The sequence below is a fragment of the Mustela nivalis genome (assembly GCF_964662115.1).
Source record: "Mustela nivalis genome assembly, chromosome: 3".
Lineage (NCBI taxonomy): Eukaryota > Metazoa > Chordata > Mammalia > Carnivora > Mustelidae > Mustela > Mustela nivalis.
This window is the reverse complement of record NC_139022.1, coordinates 38,421,133-38,440,303: the sequence shown is the minus strand read 5'-3', so window position 1 is coordinate 38,440,303 and position 19,171 is coordinate 38,421,133. Positions and strand designations below refer to the sequence as shown.

Sequence of the window (19,171 nt, the reverse complement as noted above, 5' to 3'; positions counted from 1 at the left end):
AGTCAAAACCTTAATGTCAGTATCTTACTTTACCCTTGATGCCAGAGACAGGACTTGAAGCCCAGCCCTCTTGAGGGGCTACTATAATCCTCTGCCCTTTTCCCCAGCACTCACATGTTCAGTTAATTGGTTTTTATTAAAGTGTAGTCCATTTGGACTTTCAAAGAAAGATTAAGATTGGGTTGCCCTTTTTTTTTTTTTTTTAAGATTTTATTTATTTATTTGACAGAGAGAGGGAGAGATCACAAGTAGGCAGAGGGAGAAGGGGAAGCAGGCTCCCTGCCAAGCAGAGAGCCCGATGCAGGGCTCGATCCCAGGACCCTGAGACCATGACCTGAGCCGAGGCAGAGGCTTAATCCACTGAGCCACCGAGGTGCCTCTTGGCTGCATTTTTAAAATTGGAGGACGTTCATCTGCAATTTATTTCCTAATAACCGAACATTTTTATTTGAGTTTGATCTTCAGATATCAACTTGCCAGGAGTAAACTTTGGCCCAGGTAGATGATCAACGTGAATAATCATATATGTTGCTTTCTGGCATGACCTTTCATGGGAGAGGCAAGGGGTTTATCAAATATCTGAAAAGTAGAAAATTCAATTTAAAAACTAATTCTTAGGAGGTCAGCATTTTCCGTAAAATCCCCTGTACCTTTGCCTTTATGCGTCCGACGAAGAAGGTGTTCTAAATTCATTTATTTTGTGAGGGGAGACTCATCTGTTAGGGTGAAGAATGATTTTTCTGCCCGCTTCTTTGCCAGCTTCATAATAGCTGTGGCGAAGAGCCTGCTGGCAGGCAAACCCGAGTTCCATGAATGGGCTTTATTTTTTAATCATAGAACTTGTGATCCTTGACAGGTTCTAACAGCTTAGTGTTTGACGCGTATACTTGAACTAAGGAAGACTGGATTTTACCCACCAAAGGGAAAGAAAAACTCTAATCAGGGTCCCACTGGGGACTGATGTTCAGGAAGCTTCTGTGATGTGGAACTGTCGCTCACCTATGATTCTGCATGAGAAAAGGGAAATGCATACAGTGCAAGGGCAAAAAATGCAGGACTCTTTCCTTTATTCTCCCCAGTACTGCAAGTACCCAGTGAAACCTGTTTAATTGATTGAGATGCACGACCGCACTACGGAAGATCTGATTTACAGACATTCACTGCAGTCTAGATTTCGTTGCCTTTACGGAGAGAGCCATGCACAAGATTTGTTGGACTTGAATCCCAGTCTGGACTGAGAAGCCTTTTATGTGCATCAAGGCAGAAAAGTCTTTCCATATATGAAAATCCATTGGTTTATATTGTAAAAGAGTGAATTGTATGTATGTGAATTACCCCTCAATAAAACTGTGACCAAAATAATTTCAAAACAAATTCTCATGTAGCCACCTACCAAGTAAAGAAACAAAACATTTATTTATTTATTTACTTATTTATTTTAAAGATTTTATTTATTTATTTGACACACAGAGAGAGATCACAAGTAGGCAGAGAGGCAGGCAGAGGTCAAGGGAGAAGCAGGCCCCCCACTGAGCAGAGATCCCAATGTGGGGCTCGATCCCAGGACCCTGAGATCATGACCTGAGCTGAAGGCAGAGGTTTAACCTACTGAGCCACCCAGGCTCCCAGAAATGGAACATTTATTGTGTTTGTTTTCATAGTTGTTGTCTACTTCTATCAGGTAATAGTGGATTTCCATTTTCTGGAGTCATGTGAAACTTTCAAAGACATCTTGTTTAATACAACCAGTAAATAATAAATAATAAAAAATAATAAAAAAATACTATGGTAGAATGCAGATAACTGAAATTGGGGAAACCTAGAGTATGGAGTTCACTTGCTTCAGAATGCAGTCATTTTCATCTCTTCCTCCGTGAAGCTATTTCATTGGTGGAGTGCCTTCCCGGTGTCCTGCATGTGCTGACTTCCTTTCTGGAGCTCCCCGCCCAAGAGGACAAGTGAGACAAGACTAAGTACCTTAATCAGAACACATCCTGAGAAGAAGGGGCCCCTGTTTTGGAGGAGATTGTTGCAACTTTTAGAAACACATGACAAATAGGAAAAGGAATAAAATCATCAGGGAAATATGGGGTGCCTGGATGGCTCAGTGGGTTAAGCCTCTGCCTTCGGCTCGGGTCCTGGTCTCAGGGTTCTGGGATTGAGCCCCACATTGGGCTCTCTACTCGGCAGGGAGCCTGCTTCCTCCTCTCTCTCTGCCTGCCTCTCTGCCTACTTGTGATCTGTCTGTCAAGGAAATAAAACCTTAAAAAAAAAAATCATCAGGGAAACAAACACAGGTGGAAAACACTTCAAAATACAGGCTTGCTTGGTTTTATTTTGCTCCACTCTCTCCCTCCTTTCTTTCTTTTCAGTAGGATCCATGTGGCTTTTAAAAATTTAATTCTTAATAAGATTATTTGGAGTTTTTTATCACTTCAAATAAAGCCCACTACTTGAGCTACAATTTTAAAAGCTGTAAAAACAAAAATCCAAGTACAACCACCACAAAACCTACCTTTTACCAAAGCTGGTGAAACCTAACTATTCCTTTTCGAGAATGTTTCTGCATTCCAGGTTAAGGTTAGCTATTGAGTCTGGAGAAAATAAGCGCTTTTATTCTGAGATGGGAAGTCCTGCAGTTCAGAAATCCCTTCCTTCAATACTGAAAAATGGATGTTTTTCTAGGCTTAGTGGTTTTATATTTCTGGCTTTACAGGAGTATCTCTGTATTCCGGGTGAAATCAATTGCATTCATTGACATTCCCACTACAATGGATGGGATGTTCTTGTACATTTCCAAAAGAGTTGAAGTGAGAACAAAGCCAGGTAGCAAATAGTTGTTGTTATTCTAATTTGGTGTGCTAAAACGACAGCTGCCTTTTTAGTGTTCAAATTAAAAATGTGAACAGTTAGGTCTGGAGATTCTAATTCATTGTAATGCAGATAAGCAAAACTTCATCTAGTCAGAGTTCAAGCCTGTTTTATTTAATCAAGCAACAAATATTTATTGAATATTTGCTGGGTATTGGGAAATGAGCATAGTGTTACAGAGCTAAGCTCATTTTCATTCCCTGGTTTCTTTTCTTTATGTCCCTATTTCTGTTGCCCCTTTTCTACTCTCAGGGGCTCACTCTCATTTTTGGAGCTATATCTAATACATAAGATTAATTTTAAATTCTTCGTCTTTTTCTACTTCACACATGCATATCATTATTCCTGTCCTTTTATTAGAGATCACACAATTTCTCCTTCAAACAGGGGTCACTGTGTCGCTTCCCTACTGGTGGGCCCTGTGCTGTTGGATCAGAGATATTTTTTCTCTTTAGGATTCCCTTTCTGAAGAGGCAAGGGAATGACTTGGTTGTTGATAGGTTAGGGCAGACCTGAGCAAGGGCTGGGATTAGAGCATGGTAGAACACTAAACAGGACAAGTGATCTGGAAAGACCACAGAAGCAGACAAGAGGAGGAAATCAGGATGGATTAGCTGAAGAGTTGGCAGGAATCATAGTCACAGACAACAGGCTGAGATCAGAGAGGTAAGCTGGTGTCCTGTCATCCGATATAATAGGTCTGGAGTGTAGCTTTGGGACTTTAGGGTCCTGTGAGGATGGATGAGAGGAACCCTGGCATTTCATATATCCTTCCTGAATTATACTGACCTCCAACTATGTGCCCAAGTCAATACCATACACTTACCTCTCTCCATGTTTCCTTTTTTCTTCTCTTTCATGAATTTGCTTTATGAATTCTTTTTGAACTTCCATTCAGTTTCCAAAATCCATCTAAATGGATTTCTTTAAGCCTTTCCTGATCCATGTTGGCCAGAGATAGTTTTCTTTTCAAAATTCACATTTGTCAGAGTCAAAGGAATGAGCATTTATTTGAATGCCTATATGTGCAGAATTTTTGATATGAGCTTTCTTTGTTTAATCCTTACTCGAACCTTGTATAAAGGAAGTCCCTAACTGAAAGATGTAAGGACTGAATATAGAGACTGATAATAGTGTCTCCCTTTTTGAGTCATCACGGCCCATCCATTAGGATTCCAAAATAAGATAAAAGTATGGGAAAGACTATAGATGTCTTGGCTGGATCTCCTAGGAGATTTTGTGGGCTAAGCTATTATGGGATGCAGATAATATCCTGGTATAACTTTACTGAAGAGAAGGAAGTATTTACAGTAAGTTTCTAAGTGAATACATCACAGTATTTTCCTAGTGTCCTCCCAGTACCAACTCATTTTTCCTCTCTATATAATCAAAAGGTACATCAGGAGACATTCTGAGATAGGGTCACCTGGGGGAGAGAGGACAGAGCAGAAGGGGGGCCCACAACTGAATACTGAAATGTCCTTACAGCTAGGGGGCATTCATTTGTGGCAGAGGCTTCTCAGGGATTGACCGACATGAGGGCAGAAAAAAGGGGTTTGTTAGGATGGAGGTTCATGGTTTCTTTGATAGAAGTCTTTCTAATGAAGTGAAGGACAAAAACTTGATCAGAACAGATAGATGAGACCTGTAGAAAGATTTTCTCTGAAGGAAGGAGAGAAATGGGCCAAGCTGTGGAAAGATGTGGGTCAAGGGATTATTTGTTGAAGTGGGAAATAACACAGGAAAGTTATGATAGAAATAATAGAAGAAAGAACATTAAAATACTTGATCATATCACCCTCATAATTCGGAGACTTCTCATACCTTTAAGATTACATTATTACTTACCTAGGTGGCTAGGTTGAGGGTCCAGTTCATCTCTATGTAACAAGCTTTATCATTTAAGAATATGCAACCTGGGGATGCCTGGGTGGCTCAGTTGGTTGGACGACTGCCTTCGGCTCAGGTCATGATCCCGGAATCGCAGGATCGAATCCCATATCGGGCTCCCAGCTCCATGGGTCGTCTGCTTCTCCCTCTGACCTTCTCGCTCATGCTCTCTCTCACTGTCTCTCTCTCTCAAATAAATAAATAATTAAATAAATCTTAAAAAAAAAAAGAATATGCAACCTGTCCTTGAATTCCTTGCCCATTACTGGTCATTAGCCTAGTGGACAGTAAGTTTTACTACACTGAGTAGAGAATATATGGCTTTGAACTTGGTTTAGTACATTCTCCAATTCACAGGGTTTGGTTTTGTTTTTCTTCCCACTATGGAAGTGAATACTGGTGGTTTATGTTTCAGTGTGTGAATAGCAGCGTAGAACTGAGTAGGCAATCGTTGACTTATGAGGGAGAATCCAAACGCTTGGAATTGGCTTTTGCAGTACTTCATTCTGCCCCCCAAACTTAACTGGGGGGTTGTTCTCCCCACCCCATGTCCAGTATCAGCATTTCCAGGGCAAATGCGGAATATGGAGAATTGACTTCAGCTGATACTCTTCTTTCTCTTTAGGACCTCCTGCTTTCCTCTTCGGATTTCCAGTGGCACTTGTTGTTTAGTGATTTTGAGTTTCTGTTATCAAAATCCCAAGTTCAAAAGGCAGAATCAATGTCACTGCGTAATAGTTCACCAACACGATCCATTTATTTGCAATGCTTTAAAAAAGTTCCCCTGTGAACTTAGCACAGTTTGAGTTTTGATAAGTGATTGCCTGGCATAGCTGATACCCTAGCTGTGATTTTCATCTTAGCTAATATCTTCCTGAGATTACTTTACAGCCCATTTACTTGGGCAAGGGCTAAAATGTCCTGAGTCTCTAATCATGTGTTGAGGGTGAATGTGAATATTGAAACAGAAGGCTTAAAATGTGAGTTTATTATTCTTGATGTTGTTGTTCTGTGTTATAATGCCTCAGGCTATATATTTAGGAACAAGAGGCAGAGTGGCTTAGATGGTCCCAGGATTATCATTTCCACCTCTCAGCAGTCATAGAAAGCATGGACAGTAATTCTCCAATGATGTCTGTTCTACAATTTTTCTTTTACCACATATGCTTTTAGGTGGCTCTGCTTGGGGGTCCACTTATAACTTTGTGAGCCACTGTTTTGGCCAAGTGATAGATGGGATGTTTCCATCCAAGGTATGCTATTCATAAGAGGACTAATCACTCTTTATCAAACTTGAGGCAAATAAAGCCAAATTAAATTTATTTAGGTAATTGAAAAAATAGAGACTTTTTAATGGGTAGCGATGCTGTGCATTATCTAAATGCAATGCAGATGTAATGATGCATTAGAAATGCCGAGAAAATTTAATAAGCATAGAAAAAATATAATGAAATGGTTGCTTAAACACTGTAAAGCTAATGTTAGAGTAATTACTTCCCATGGAGCAAGGCGTGGAGCACATTACCCAGGGTCTGTTTGATTAGTCATCCTGCCTGCAACATCTGGCCCTTTGATCCATTTTGATTTTAATATAATTTCTAAACTTCTGATTATAAGTTTTAGAATGAATGAACAAATAAAACAACTTCCGTAAGGAGATGAAGTTTTTACTAGCTCGTGACAGATTAACTCCACGTCCCCAGCTTCCTTCTTCTGCTCCTTCTTCACTTGCATTCTCCTTTATTTCTTCATCTGAAAGAGAACATCGAAATCCAGAAGGCTGGACTTCCTTGCTTTACATTAGGATTTGGATTAGGTAGCAAATCTTTAGATTTTGGATTAGATTTTAGATTTGGATTAGGTAGCAAATCTTTAGATTTTGGATTAGATTTTAGATTTGGATTAGGTAGCAAATATTTAAAATACTACTTCGGCTTTCTCTGAATGGTCTTTCTCTTGGTGGAAAGTAGTGGTTTTAGAACAATTATCTTCTTACCTATTGATAGGAAAGGAATGGAAAGAATGGGTTGGAAGAACATAGGTCTGGTTCCTCCGATGAAAGTTTATGTGTCTTGTTGAAAATTTAGAATATTCATGCTCCCCCCTGCCCCCCACCTGCCTTTCTGCCTACTTGTGATCTCTGTCTGTCAAATATATAAATAAAATCTTTTTTAAAAAAAGAAAGTTTAGAAAATTCAGGTAATAAACATAAGAAAATAATTATTACCCATATCGTATTTCTCAGAAGCAAACATTATTAATATTGGGGGGGAATTTCTTACTAAAAACTGACAGTTAATCTACTCTAGTCTAATAATTGTATAAATCAGGAATTGACATTGCGGTTAAGAGTGTCAGAGCTGGCGTCCGGTCACATGGGTCCAAACACTGTTTCACCTTGGACAGGTTACTGGTGTTCTTGGTGCTTCATTTGCCCCACTTACAAAATACAGACAGTAATAGTGACTGCTTCATGGCATTGTTGTGAAAATTAAATGAGGGAATTAATATATGCAGTGGATTTAAAACAATGCCAAACACGTAATGAGTGCTTATAAATGTCAGCTATTACTACGGCTGTTATTGTGAGTGTTCTCCGATTATAAGAATTATATTCTTGGGGTGCCTGGGTGGCTTAGTTGGTTAAGCAACCAACTCTTGATTTTGGTTCGGGTCATTGTTTCAGGGTCTTGAGATGGAGACCTATGCTGGGCATGAAGCCTGCTTAGGATTCTCTCCCTTTCCCTCTGCCCTTCTCTCCCATGGGACTCTACTCTTGCACACTTGCTCCTGCTTAAAAAAAAAAAAAAAGAATTCTGCATATATTTTATAATATACATGTTTTCACTTAGTAAAATAGCATCTGCCTTATATGTTAGTAGATGTTCTTTCACAGTATATTTTTTCTAATGCATACATGGATGGATTTGGGGCTAGTATATAATTTTTTATTTTTTATTTTTATTTTTTTAGATTTTATTTTTTTATTTGACAGACAGATCACAAGTAGGCAGGGAGGCAGGAAGAGAGAGAGGAGGAAGCAGGCTCCCCACTGAGCAGAGAGCCCGATGCAGGGCTCAATTCCAGGACCCTGGCATCATGACCTGAGCTGAAGGCAGAGGCTTTTAACCCACTGAGCCACCCAGGCGCCCCTAGTATATAATTTTTAATTTTTATTTATTTATTTATTTTTGATTTTTAAATTTTTTATTTTTTATAAACATATATTTTTATCCCCAGGGGTACAGGTCTGTGAATCACCAGGTTTACACACTTCACAGCACTCACCAAAGCACATACCCTCCCCAATGTCCATAACCGCACCCCCCTTCTCCCAGCCCCCCTCCCCCCAGCAACCCTCAGTTTGTTTTGTGAGATTAAGAGTCACTTATGGTTTGTCTCCCTCCCAATCCCATCTTGTTTCATTTATTCTTCTCCTACCCACTTAAGCCCCCATGTTGCATCACCACTTCCTCATATCAGGGAGATCATATGATAGTTGTCTTTCTCTGCTTGACTTATTTCACTAAGCATGATACGCTCTAGTTCCATCCATGTTGTCCCAAATGGCAAGATTTCTTTCTTTTGATGGCTGCATAGTATTCCATTGTATATATATACCACATCTTATTTATCCATTCATCTGTTGATGGACATCTAGGTTCTTTCCATAGTTTGGCTATTGTAGACATTGCTGCTATAAACATTCGGGTGCACATGCCCCTTTGGATCACTACGTTTGTATCTTTAGGGTAAATACCCAGTAGTGCAATTGTATATAATTTTTTAAAAAAATTTATAAACAAGGTTTCCTCAGAATTCCTTTTTAGGAATGAACTTACTGGGCTAAAATGCATAAACATTTGAAAACTTTTGATATGTAGAGTTAAATTGCCCTCTCTAAAGATGTGAGCATGTCCCTTTCTCTCCCCCCTCCCCAAATGTGAATAATAGTAGCTCCTAGGAAAAAAAAATAATAGTTTAATGGGTGAAAATGGTATGTTGTGGTTTCTTTAATTTCCATTTGCATACATGTTTTCCCCTGTATCCTGGGATTTTCTCTTCTAGTTCCTATTCATATCCTCTGTTCATATAGCTTATGGAGCATAAATCTTTTAGTTTTTAAATTGTGGGCATTTTTTTAAAGCTTAAGGAGGTTATCTTTTTCCCAGATATATTGCAAATATTTCCCCCAGTTTATGATTTGCTTTGAATATTGTTATATGGTTTTTATACTACTTATAGAGATCTTTTAAAAGTTTTATATAGTCAAATTACTCATTATTTTTGTTTACGATTTCTAGTTTTGGAGTCAAATTCAGAGACTTATATCAGGAATCATCCTAGTGAGTATGAAATGGTGCCTCATTGTGATTTTGATTTGCATATTCCTCGTGGCTGATGCCAACTTTACTTTGTCAGTTTTCTTTATGCCTAAAATGCCTGCAGAAAAACCTCTACTTTTCTGTCCTTGCCTTTTGCTTTGTATTCTTTATAATTCCTAATATTGGTCGAGTCTGGGCAGACCACAGCCACCACTCTAGGGATTTCAGTTACAGAGGATTTAATAGATGGGGATTTAGAGATTTGGAAGTCTGGAAGGAGCAGAAGTTAGGGCACTGGCTTTCACCCTGTTGATTTCAAGGGTTTAGACTGTGGCTGGAATCTGAAGAGTGGGGAAGCTGCTCCAGATAAGGTTTCTGTTGTTGCTACTGCTGCCGGTCCCACCCTGGAATCCTGAGCCAGCCACGGAAACCTCAAGTCTCCTCTACCCTTTTAGGTTAGCAGCAGTAGCTGCAGGAAAATGGCCTCTTCCTTACTCCCAAAAGTCTTGCAAGTGCATCTGATTGGTAATAACTTAATTGTTTCAGCCCCATCTAAACAGGAGAATATGTAGAAAGAGATGAGAATCAATGTGAAATGCTCAAAGACCATGATCAGTGACTTTTCATTTCTCAGGACCTGATTGAAAACAGTGGTTTATGAATATTCAGTTTCTCACTCCCCCATCTCCTGAATCAAAAGGATCTTTGGCTTCCAGGGGCAGCAGTGGGTGTGGGCTTTGGTTGAAAACATAAATGGATAGAAATGGGAATCAAAAGGAACTAAGAAAGGCTAAACGGAAAGAGTAAAGAGTTTATATTGGAAGAAATGCTTAGCTCAGAGAAATGCCAAATAATGGGGAGAGAAGATCCAGGTTGGGCTGAAGTTGAGGAACTATTTGTGGGTGGGCCCAAGAGTAAGACTGGGAGAATGGTTGGAGCAACCATTCATACTGAGGGTTACTTGTACATAGAGATGGTTGGAAGTCCTGTTGAGCATAATGTCTAGTAATCCCTTTCATAATGTCTCATGATGTCTTTCAAGGGACTGGATTAATGATTTTGATTGCCTTTCTCTGTTTTATGGGTATCAAATTTAACATTTTTTTTTAAGATTTTACTTATTTATTTGGCAAACAGAGATCATAAGTAGGCAGAGAGGCAGGCAGAGAGAGATAGGAGGAAGCAGGCTCCCTGCTGAGCAGAGAGCCCGATGTGGGGCTCAATCCCAGAACCCTGAGATCATATGCAGAGCCGAAGGCAGAGGCTTTAACCCACTGAGCCACCCAGGTGCCCCTAAAGTTTTTTATTTTTGTTTTTACTTTTTTTTTCTGACTGTCACACCATGCTGAGCTTGGTTGAAAAGGATCCCACCTTTATTTTGGATTCATTCTCTTAATCTAATTATTATTAATGAATAAATCATTGTTTATGTGAATTGGTTAACTCTTTTTGATTGTTTATGTGAATAACTCAGAACTCTTTATCTGAAATTTGCATGAATGGGGGAAAAAACATCCAGATATTAAAATATCAGAAGCTTGAGTTAGAAATGTCTGCAATTAGCTGGATCTCTCTTCTCTCACATCTGCAACAGAGGCTGTCTGGGAACATTCCTCCTCCATAGTACATATGACCTTGTCAGTTGAGATGCAGAAGGAAATGGGTTAGGAAGGAAGGGGACATGTGACATTTACTGGGATAACATACACTGTTTCAAAACTAATGAGAAACAATTTTGTAAATTGCACTTAAAGTCTGTTTTCTGATACTCAAAATATGTTTAAAAGTATTCATTGTGAAAAAGATTTGACACTTCGAAGAACAGACTCAAGAGAAATATTTTCTCTTAGTGGAATAAAATTACTTAAAATTGAAGGGTCTTGAGAGTACAGTTAATCAGTTATTTTTTAATACAAGGCTTAGTAAAAAGTGGTCTTACCACGCTGATAAGCTTCAGAAGAGGCACACTGCCTGACTGTATGTTTATCAAGTGGGGCAAAAAAAGGTAAACCTTTTCTTTTGGGGAAAAGTTAATCATAAGGATGCTAGATTCCTTGCCATAGCCTCTTTTTTGTTCCTTTTGCAGGAGCATTTATTTCTAATTCTAACCAGAATCCACAGACCCTTTGGACTTTAAACAAGAGAGGATTAAATTGGAATAGATCACAAGGCAGACAAGTTGGGAAGCTTTCTTTCCTCCAAGATTTCTGGAGAGCACAAAATCATTTCTTTTGTTATGCCCGAGTTTTCGTATCCGAGAGACCACCGAGGAGTCAAGCACTGATGCAATCACAGGAGGGTTTATTTGACAAGCTTAAACTTGGGCCCAAGTATACCAGACACAGTGGAGTAGGGACTTGGACCCCGAACGAGATTACAGTCAGAGTTTTGAAAGGCAGAGTAGGGGTGGACTGGGCCGTGGGTAAGGACAAAAGGGATTATGGATGATGTAAGTCTCCAAAGATTTTTGGAAGAAAGGTCTCCAGGACCTTGAGGGGCTAGCTATTGTTGGGAGAAAGGATATTTATTACTAATAATAAAAATTTCTCATGAGACCCTTTAGATATATATCAGTGGGCCATATATTTGGGAATGATTCTCGACACTATCTTAAAGGTTTAGAGATAACCTTGGGCATCTTGGAGCATCTTCCCTGAAGATAAGGGGAATGTACACAGTCTACTTTAACAAAAGTAGACTTACAGGATACTGGTGGGACCTGTTGGGGTAGGAGGTTGGTCAGGTTAGGATTGCCTTAGCAAAATCTCCAGGTGAGGGCAGTTAAGTCCCTAGAGGAGAGCCACTCTGTCTGTTTCAAGGGCTCGTCAGTAGGTGAGGAATTTTAATGATTTTCTTCTGCCTCTGTTTCCCACATCAGCTAAACTTGAGGTGGGATGGCCTTAATTTTCTCGGCCTCCACATTTTAACGAATAGATTAAATGTTAGAATCAAAGACAGTTTCAGAATGTGGGGATTGGAGTGGACTCAAGAATGTATCTAGTCTTGTTCACTAATGGAAAATTGAGAAATGCACAAGGGTGATACATTTCCCAAGGTCATGTAGGTTGAATTTTGCCTGTCGTCTTTTGGGTCTAATCTGCACTAAAATCTCTGTATTGACAGGTTAGAATGGAGTTTAGTGGTGTCTCCTTTATGTGGAGCTGGAACAAGTGAAAGTTAAGAAAGAGTGAAAGTAGGTGAGCCTAGACGTGTTCACTGTAAGAAAAGACCTAAGTATGTTGCTATCCACTGGCTGAGCAGCAGAGACTGGCAATGTGGAGAACCAGAGTCAGGGTTGTGTCTGAATCTTATCTCTCTGTAACTTACTGCAGCTTGTAGCCCCGTGTTAATTTATCTTTTATGGAGAGTAGTTGGCAAATCAAGATTTTACCATACAATAGTCCCTTCTTTTTTTTTTTTAATTTTTTCAATTTATTTATTTTCAGAAAAACAGTATTCATTATTTTTTCACCACACCCACTGCTCCATGCAATCCGTGCCCTCTATAATACCCACCACCTGGTACCCCAACCTCCCACCCCCCCGCCACTTCAAACCCCTCAGATTGTTTTTCAGAGTCCATAGTCTCTCATGGTTCACCTCCCCTTCCAATTTCCCCCAACTCCCTTCTCCTCTGTAACACCCCATGTCCTCCATGCTATTTGTTATGCTCCATAAGTAAGTGAAACCATATGATAATTGACTCTCTCTGCTTGACTGATTTCACTCAGCATAATCTCTTCCAGTCCCCTTCTTACCTGCAGTTTTGCTTTCTGTAGTTTCAGTTACCAGCTATCAAGCGTTACCTGGAAGCAGATGTCCTCTTCCTGATGTACCCTCCAACACAATGCCAGCTTCACTCATCTCTCTTCATCTCATCACGTAAGCATTGTAGCAAGAGCATTGTAGCATTGTAGCCCTTCTCTCTCCTTCACATAACTTTTATTACAATGTATTGTTGTATTCTATTGTATTACTCTTATTAATCTCTTACTGTGCCTAATTTATAAATTAAAGTTTATCACAGGTAAGTACATAAAGGAAACAACATCGACTGTGTAGGGCTGAGTGCTGTCCATGGTTTCAGGCAAGCACTGGGCATCTTGGAGCATCTTCCCTGAAGATAAGGGGAATGTACAATACTTGATTGTGTTGTCTGTTTTTAGCTGGGTTCTCAGTTCATGTTTAAACTTGAAGGTACCTGAATTTTAGAGTTGTGTCATGTATAAAGTTTTCGCCCACAAAGTTCTTATTTATTGGTTTTGGTTTTCATCATAGATGAAGGTGGCAGTTGCTTATGTAGAAGAGGGTTTCCTCTGCAAAGATATCTTACCACCTGGTCCATTACTGGTGTGAGTCCTGCCAGTAGAGAGCCATTCCTTTGATTTAGGCATTTCGTCATCTAGCCATTTGTATTTTAAAATCCATATATCCCTGGAAAGTATAAAGAAAAGTAAAGTGAAAGTGAGAAAACTATTTCCAGCCACTTGAGCATTTGTCCAGCATTCTGATGTTTGCAATGATGGCTTTCAGGAATGGCAAGATCCTGAATCATTATTTTTATTCCCTCTCTTCCCATTACTAAAACAAGGTCTAGTTCTAAAATTGGACATCAGGCTAACGTATGCTCTTTTTATTATTATTCTCCAGAGCAAATATATGTTTTACATGTATTTTTGCATATATCAAGATATTAAATAATAAAATATTTAAACATTCAGTTATGCAGCAAAGACTTGAGAATAGAGGTCATTTAAAAAAAATCATTGTGTTATGTTAGTCACCATATAATACATCATTAGTTTTTGATGTAATGTTCTAAGATTCGTTGTTTGCCTATAATACCCAGTGCCCCATGCAATACGTGGCCTCCTTAATACCATCAACAGGCTCACCCACCCCCTCTACCCCTCTTTCCTCTAAAACCCTCACTTTGTTTCCCGGAGTCCACAGTCTGTCATGGGTCATCTCCCCCTCCAATATCCCCCCATTCACTTTTCCTTCCCTTCTCCTAATGTCCTCCAGGTTATTCCTTATGCTCCACAAGTAAGTGAAACCATATAATAATTGACTGTCCCTGCTCAACTTGTTTCACTCAGCATAATCTCCTCCAGTCCCATCCATGTTGATGCAAAAGTTGGGTATTCAGCCTTCCTCATGGCTGAGTAATATTCCATGGTATATATGGACCACATCTTTTTTATCCATTCGTCTACTGAAGGGCATCTCAGCTCTTTCCACAGTTTGGCTATTGTAGACATTGCTGCTATAAACATCGGGGTACAGGTGCCCCTTTGGATCACTACATCTGTATTTTTGGGGTAAATACCCAGTAGTGCAATTACCAGGTCATACGGTAGCTCTATTTTCAAATTTTTGAGGAAACTCCAAACTGTTTTCCAGAGTGGCTGCACCAGCTTGCATTCCCACCAACAGTGTAGGAGGGTTCCCCTTTCTCCGCATCCTCTCCAACATCTGTCCTTTCCCGACTTGTTAATTTTAGCCATTCTGACTGGTGTGAGGTGATATCTCATTGTGGTTTTGATTGGTATTTCCCTGATGCCGAGTGATGTGGAGCACTTTTTCATATGTCTGTTGGCCATCTGAATGTCTTCTTTGCAGAAATGTCTGTTCATGTCTTCTGCCCATTTCTTGATTGGATTATTTGTTCTTTGGGTGTTGAGTTTGATAAGTTCTTTATAGATTTTTGGATACTAGCCCTTCATCTGATATGTCATTTGCAAATATCTTCTCCCATTCTGTCAGTTGTCTTTTGGTTTTGTTTGTTTACTTTGTTGTTTACTGTTTCCTTTGCTGTGTAAAAGCTTTTGATCTTGATGGAGTCCCAATAGTCCATTTTTGCCCTTGCTTCTGTTGTCTTTGGCGATGTTCCTAGGAAGATGTTGCTGCGGCTGAGGTTGAAGAGATTGCTTCCTGTGATCTTCTCAAGGATTTTGATGGACTCCTATCTCACACTGAGGTCTTTCATCCATTTGGAGTCTATTTTTGTATGTGGTATAAGGAAATGGTCCAGTTTCATTCTTCTGCATGTGGCTGTCCAATTTTCCCAACATCATTTGTTGAGGAGACTGTCTTTTTTCTGTTGGACATTCTTTCCCGCTTTATCGAAGATTAGTTGACCATAGAGTTGAGGGTCTATTTCTGGGCTCTCTATTCTGTTCCATTGATCTATGTGTCTGTTTTTGTGCCAGTACCATTCTGTCTTGATGATGACACCTTTGTAATAGAGCTTGAAGTCTGAAATTGTGATGCCACCAACTTTGGCTTTCATTTTCAACATTCCTCTGGCCATTCGGGATCTTTTCTTTTTTTTTTTTAAGATTTTATTTATTTGACAGAGAGAGATCACAAGTAGGCAGAGAGGCAGGCAGAGAGAGAGGAGGAAGCAGGCTCCCCAAAGAGCAGAAAGCCTGGTGTGGGGCTCGATCCCAGGACCATGGGATCATGACCTGAGCCAAAGGCAGAGGCTTTAACCCACTGAGACACCCAGGCACACCTCTGGATCTTTTCTTATGCCATTTAAATTTTGGGATTATTTGTTCCATTTCTTGGGAAAAAAAATTGATGGTATTTTGATAGGGATTGCATTAAACATGTAGATTGCTTTGGTAGCATAGACATTTTCACAATATTTGTTCTTCTAATCCATGAGCATGGAACATTTTTCCATTTCTTGGTGTCTTCCTCAATTTCTTTCATGAGTACTTTATAGTTTTCTGAGTACAGATTATTTGCCTCTTTGGTTGGATTTATTCCTAGGTATCTTATGGTTTTGGGTGCAACTGTAAATGGGATCAACTCCTTAATTTCTCTTTCTTTTGTCTTGCTGTTGGTATATAGACATGCAACTGATTTCTGTGCATTGATTTTATATCTTGACACTTTACTGAATTCCAGTATGAGTTATAGCAGTTTTGGAATGGAGTCTTTTGGGTTTTCCACATAAAGTATCATATCATCTGCAAAGAGAGTTTGACTTTTTCTTTGCTGATTCAGATGACTTTTATTTCTTTTTGTTGTCTGATTGCTGAGACTAGGACTTCTAGTACTATATTGAATAGCAGTGGTGATAGTGGACATCCTTGCCGTGTTCCTGACCTTAGCAGAAAAGCTCTCAGATTTTGTGCATGGAGGATGATATTTGCTGGGGGATTTTCATAGATGGCTTTGATGATATTGATGTATGTACTCTCTATCCCTAAACTTGCAAGAGTTTTGATCAAGAAAGGATGCTGTACTTTGTCAAATGCTTTTTCTCACATCTATTGAGAGTATCATATGATTCTTGTTCTTTCTTTTATTAATGTATCATATTGCATTGATTGATTTGCGGATGTTGAACCAATCTTGCAGCCCAGAAATAAATCCCACTTGGTCGTGGTGAATAGTCCTTAAATGTACTGTTGGATCCTATTGGCTAGTATTTTGATGAGAATTTTTGCATCTGTGTTCATCAAGGATATGGGTCTGTAATTCTCTTTTTTGATGGGGTCTTCGTCTGGTTTGGGGATCACGGTAATGCTGGCCTCTTAAAATGAGTTTGGAAGTTTTCCTTCCATTTCTATTTTTTAAAACATTTTCAGGAGAATAGATATTAATTCTTCTTTAAATGTTTGGTAGAATGCCCCTGGGAAGCTGTCTGGCCCTGGGCTCTTTTTTATTGGGAGATTTTTGATGACTGCTTTAATCTCCTTACTGACTATGAGTCTGTTTAGGTTTTCTGTTTCTTCCTGTTCAGTTTTGGTAGTTTATATGTCTCTAGGAATGCACCCATTTCTTCCAGATCGTCAAATTTGCTGGCAGAGAGATGCTCATAATATATTCCTATAATTGTTTGTATTTCTTTGGTGTTGGTTGTGATCTTTCCTCCTTCATTCATGATTTTATTAATTTGAGTTTTTTTTCTTTTTGATAAGTCTGGCCAGAGGTTTATCAATCTTATTAATTCTTTCAAATAACCACCTCATAGTTTTGTTGATTTGCTCTACTGTTCTTTTAGTTTCTATTTCTTTGATTTCTATTCTGATCTTTATGATTTCCCTTCTCTTGCTGGGTTTAGGCTTTCTTTGCTATTCTTTCCCCAGCTCCTTTGGTGAAGGATTAGGTCATGTACTTGAGAGCTTTCTTGTTTCTTGAGAAAGGCTGTATCACTATATGCTTTCCTCTCAGGACCTTTGCTATGTCCCAAAGATTTTGAACAGTGTTGTTTTCATTATCATTTGTTTCCATGAATTTTTTCAATTCCTTTTTAATTTCCTGGTTGACCCATTCATTCTTTAGTATGATACTATTTAGCCTCCGTGTATTTGGGTTCTTTCCAACTTTCCTCTTGTGATTGAGTTCTAGCTTCAGAGCATTGTGGTCTGAAAATATGCAGGGAATGATCCCAATCATTTGGTACTGGTTGAGACCTGATTCGTGACCCAGGATGTGATATATTCTGGAAAATGTTCCATGTGCACTAGAGAAGAATGTGTATTCTGTTACTTTGGGATGGAATGTTCTGAATATACCTGTGATGTCCATCTGGTCCAGTATGTCATTTAAGGCCTTTCTTTCTTTGTGGATCTTTTGTTTAGATGATCTGTCCATTTTAGTGAGGGTGGTTGTTAAAGTCCCCTACTATTATCATATTATTGTTGATGTATTTCTTTGATTTAAAAAAAATTAAAAAGATTTTATTTATTTATTTGACAGACAGAGATCACAAGTAGGTAGAAAGGCAGGCAGAGGGAGAGAGGAGGAAGCAGGCTCCCCAGAGCAGAGAGTCTGATGTGGTGCTTGATCCTAGGACCCTGGGATCATGACCTGAGCCGAACACAGAGGCTTTAACCACTTAGGTGTCCCTGTTTCTTGGATTTTGTTATTAATTGGTTTATATAGTTGGATGCTCCCATGTTAGGGACAGATCTTCTTGTTGGACAGACCCTTTGAGTATGATATATCCTTCCTCATCTCTTATTATAGTCTTTGGCTTAAAATCTAATATATCTGATATAAGGATTGCCACCCCACCTTTCTTTTGATGTCCATTACCATGGTAAATTGTTTTCCACTCTCTCACTTTAAATGTGGAGATGTCTTTGGGTCCAAAATGAGTTTCTTATAGACAGCATATTGATGGGTCTTGTTTTTTATCTATTCTAATACCCTGTGTCTTTTGATTGGGGCATTTAACCCATTTACAATTCAGGGTAACTATTGAAGGATATGAATTTAGTGCCATTGTACTGCCTGTAATATAACTTTATTGTATATTGACTCTGTTCCTTTCTGAGCTACTACTTTTAGGCTCTGTCTTTGCTTAGAGTACCCCTTTCAATATTACCTATAGGGCTGGTTTGGTGTTTACAGATTATTTTATTTTTTGTTTGTCCTGGAAGGTTTTTTATCTCTCCTTCTATTTTCAATGATAGCCTAGCTGGATATAGTATTCTTGGCTGCAGGTTTTTCTCATTTAGTGCTCTGAATATAGCATGCCAGTTTTTTCTGGCCTGCCAGGTCTCTGTGGATAAGTCTGCTACCAATCTAATATTTTTCTAATGTATGTTAAAGACTTCTTGTACTGAGCTGCTTTCAGGTCTTTTTCTTTGTCACTAAGACTTATAAGTTTTACTATTAGATGATGGATTGTGGACCTATTTTTATTGATTTTGAGGGGGATTCTCTGTGCCTTCTGGATTTTGATGCTTGTTTCCTTTGCCATATTAGGGAAATTCTCTACTATAATTAGCTCCAATATACCTTCTGGCCTTCTCTCTCTTTCTTCTTCTTCTGGGATCCCAATTATTCTAATATTGTTCCATCTTATGGTATCGCTTATCTCTCAAATTCTCCCCTTATGGTCCAGTAGTTGTTTGTCTCTCCTTTTCTCAGCTCCTTTATTCTCTGTCATTTGGTCTTCTATATCACTAATTCTCTTCTGCCTCATTTATCTTCACAGTAAGAGGTTCCATTTTTTATTGCACCTCATTAATAGCTGTTTTGATTTCAGCTTGGTTAGATTTTAGTTCCTTTATTTCTCCAGAAAGGGATTTTATTTCTCCAGACAGGGATTCTCTAAT

At 39.0% G+C, this 19,171-nt stretch overlaps 1 protein-coding gene across 1 annotated transcript in view; it reads left to right on the top strand.

The window, feature by feature from the left end:
- Positions 1 to 19,171, top strand: part of DTWD2 (DTW domain containing 2) — a 254,048-nt gene that overhangs the window by 187,717 nt on the left and 47,160 nt on the right. The window contains exon 6 of the mRNA XM_082724141.1: positions 9,066 to 9,107. Within this exon, the coding sequence (XP_082580267.1) occupies positions 9,066 to 9,107 (42 nt within the window). The remainder of the gene's footprint in view (positions 1 to 9,065; positions 9,108 to 19,171) is intronic.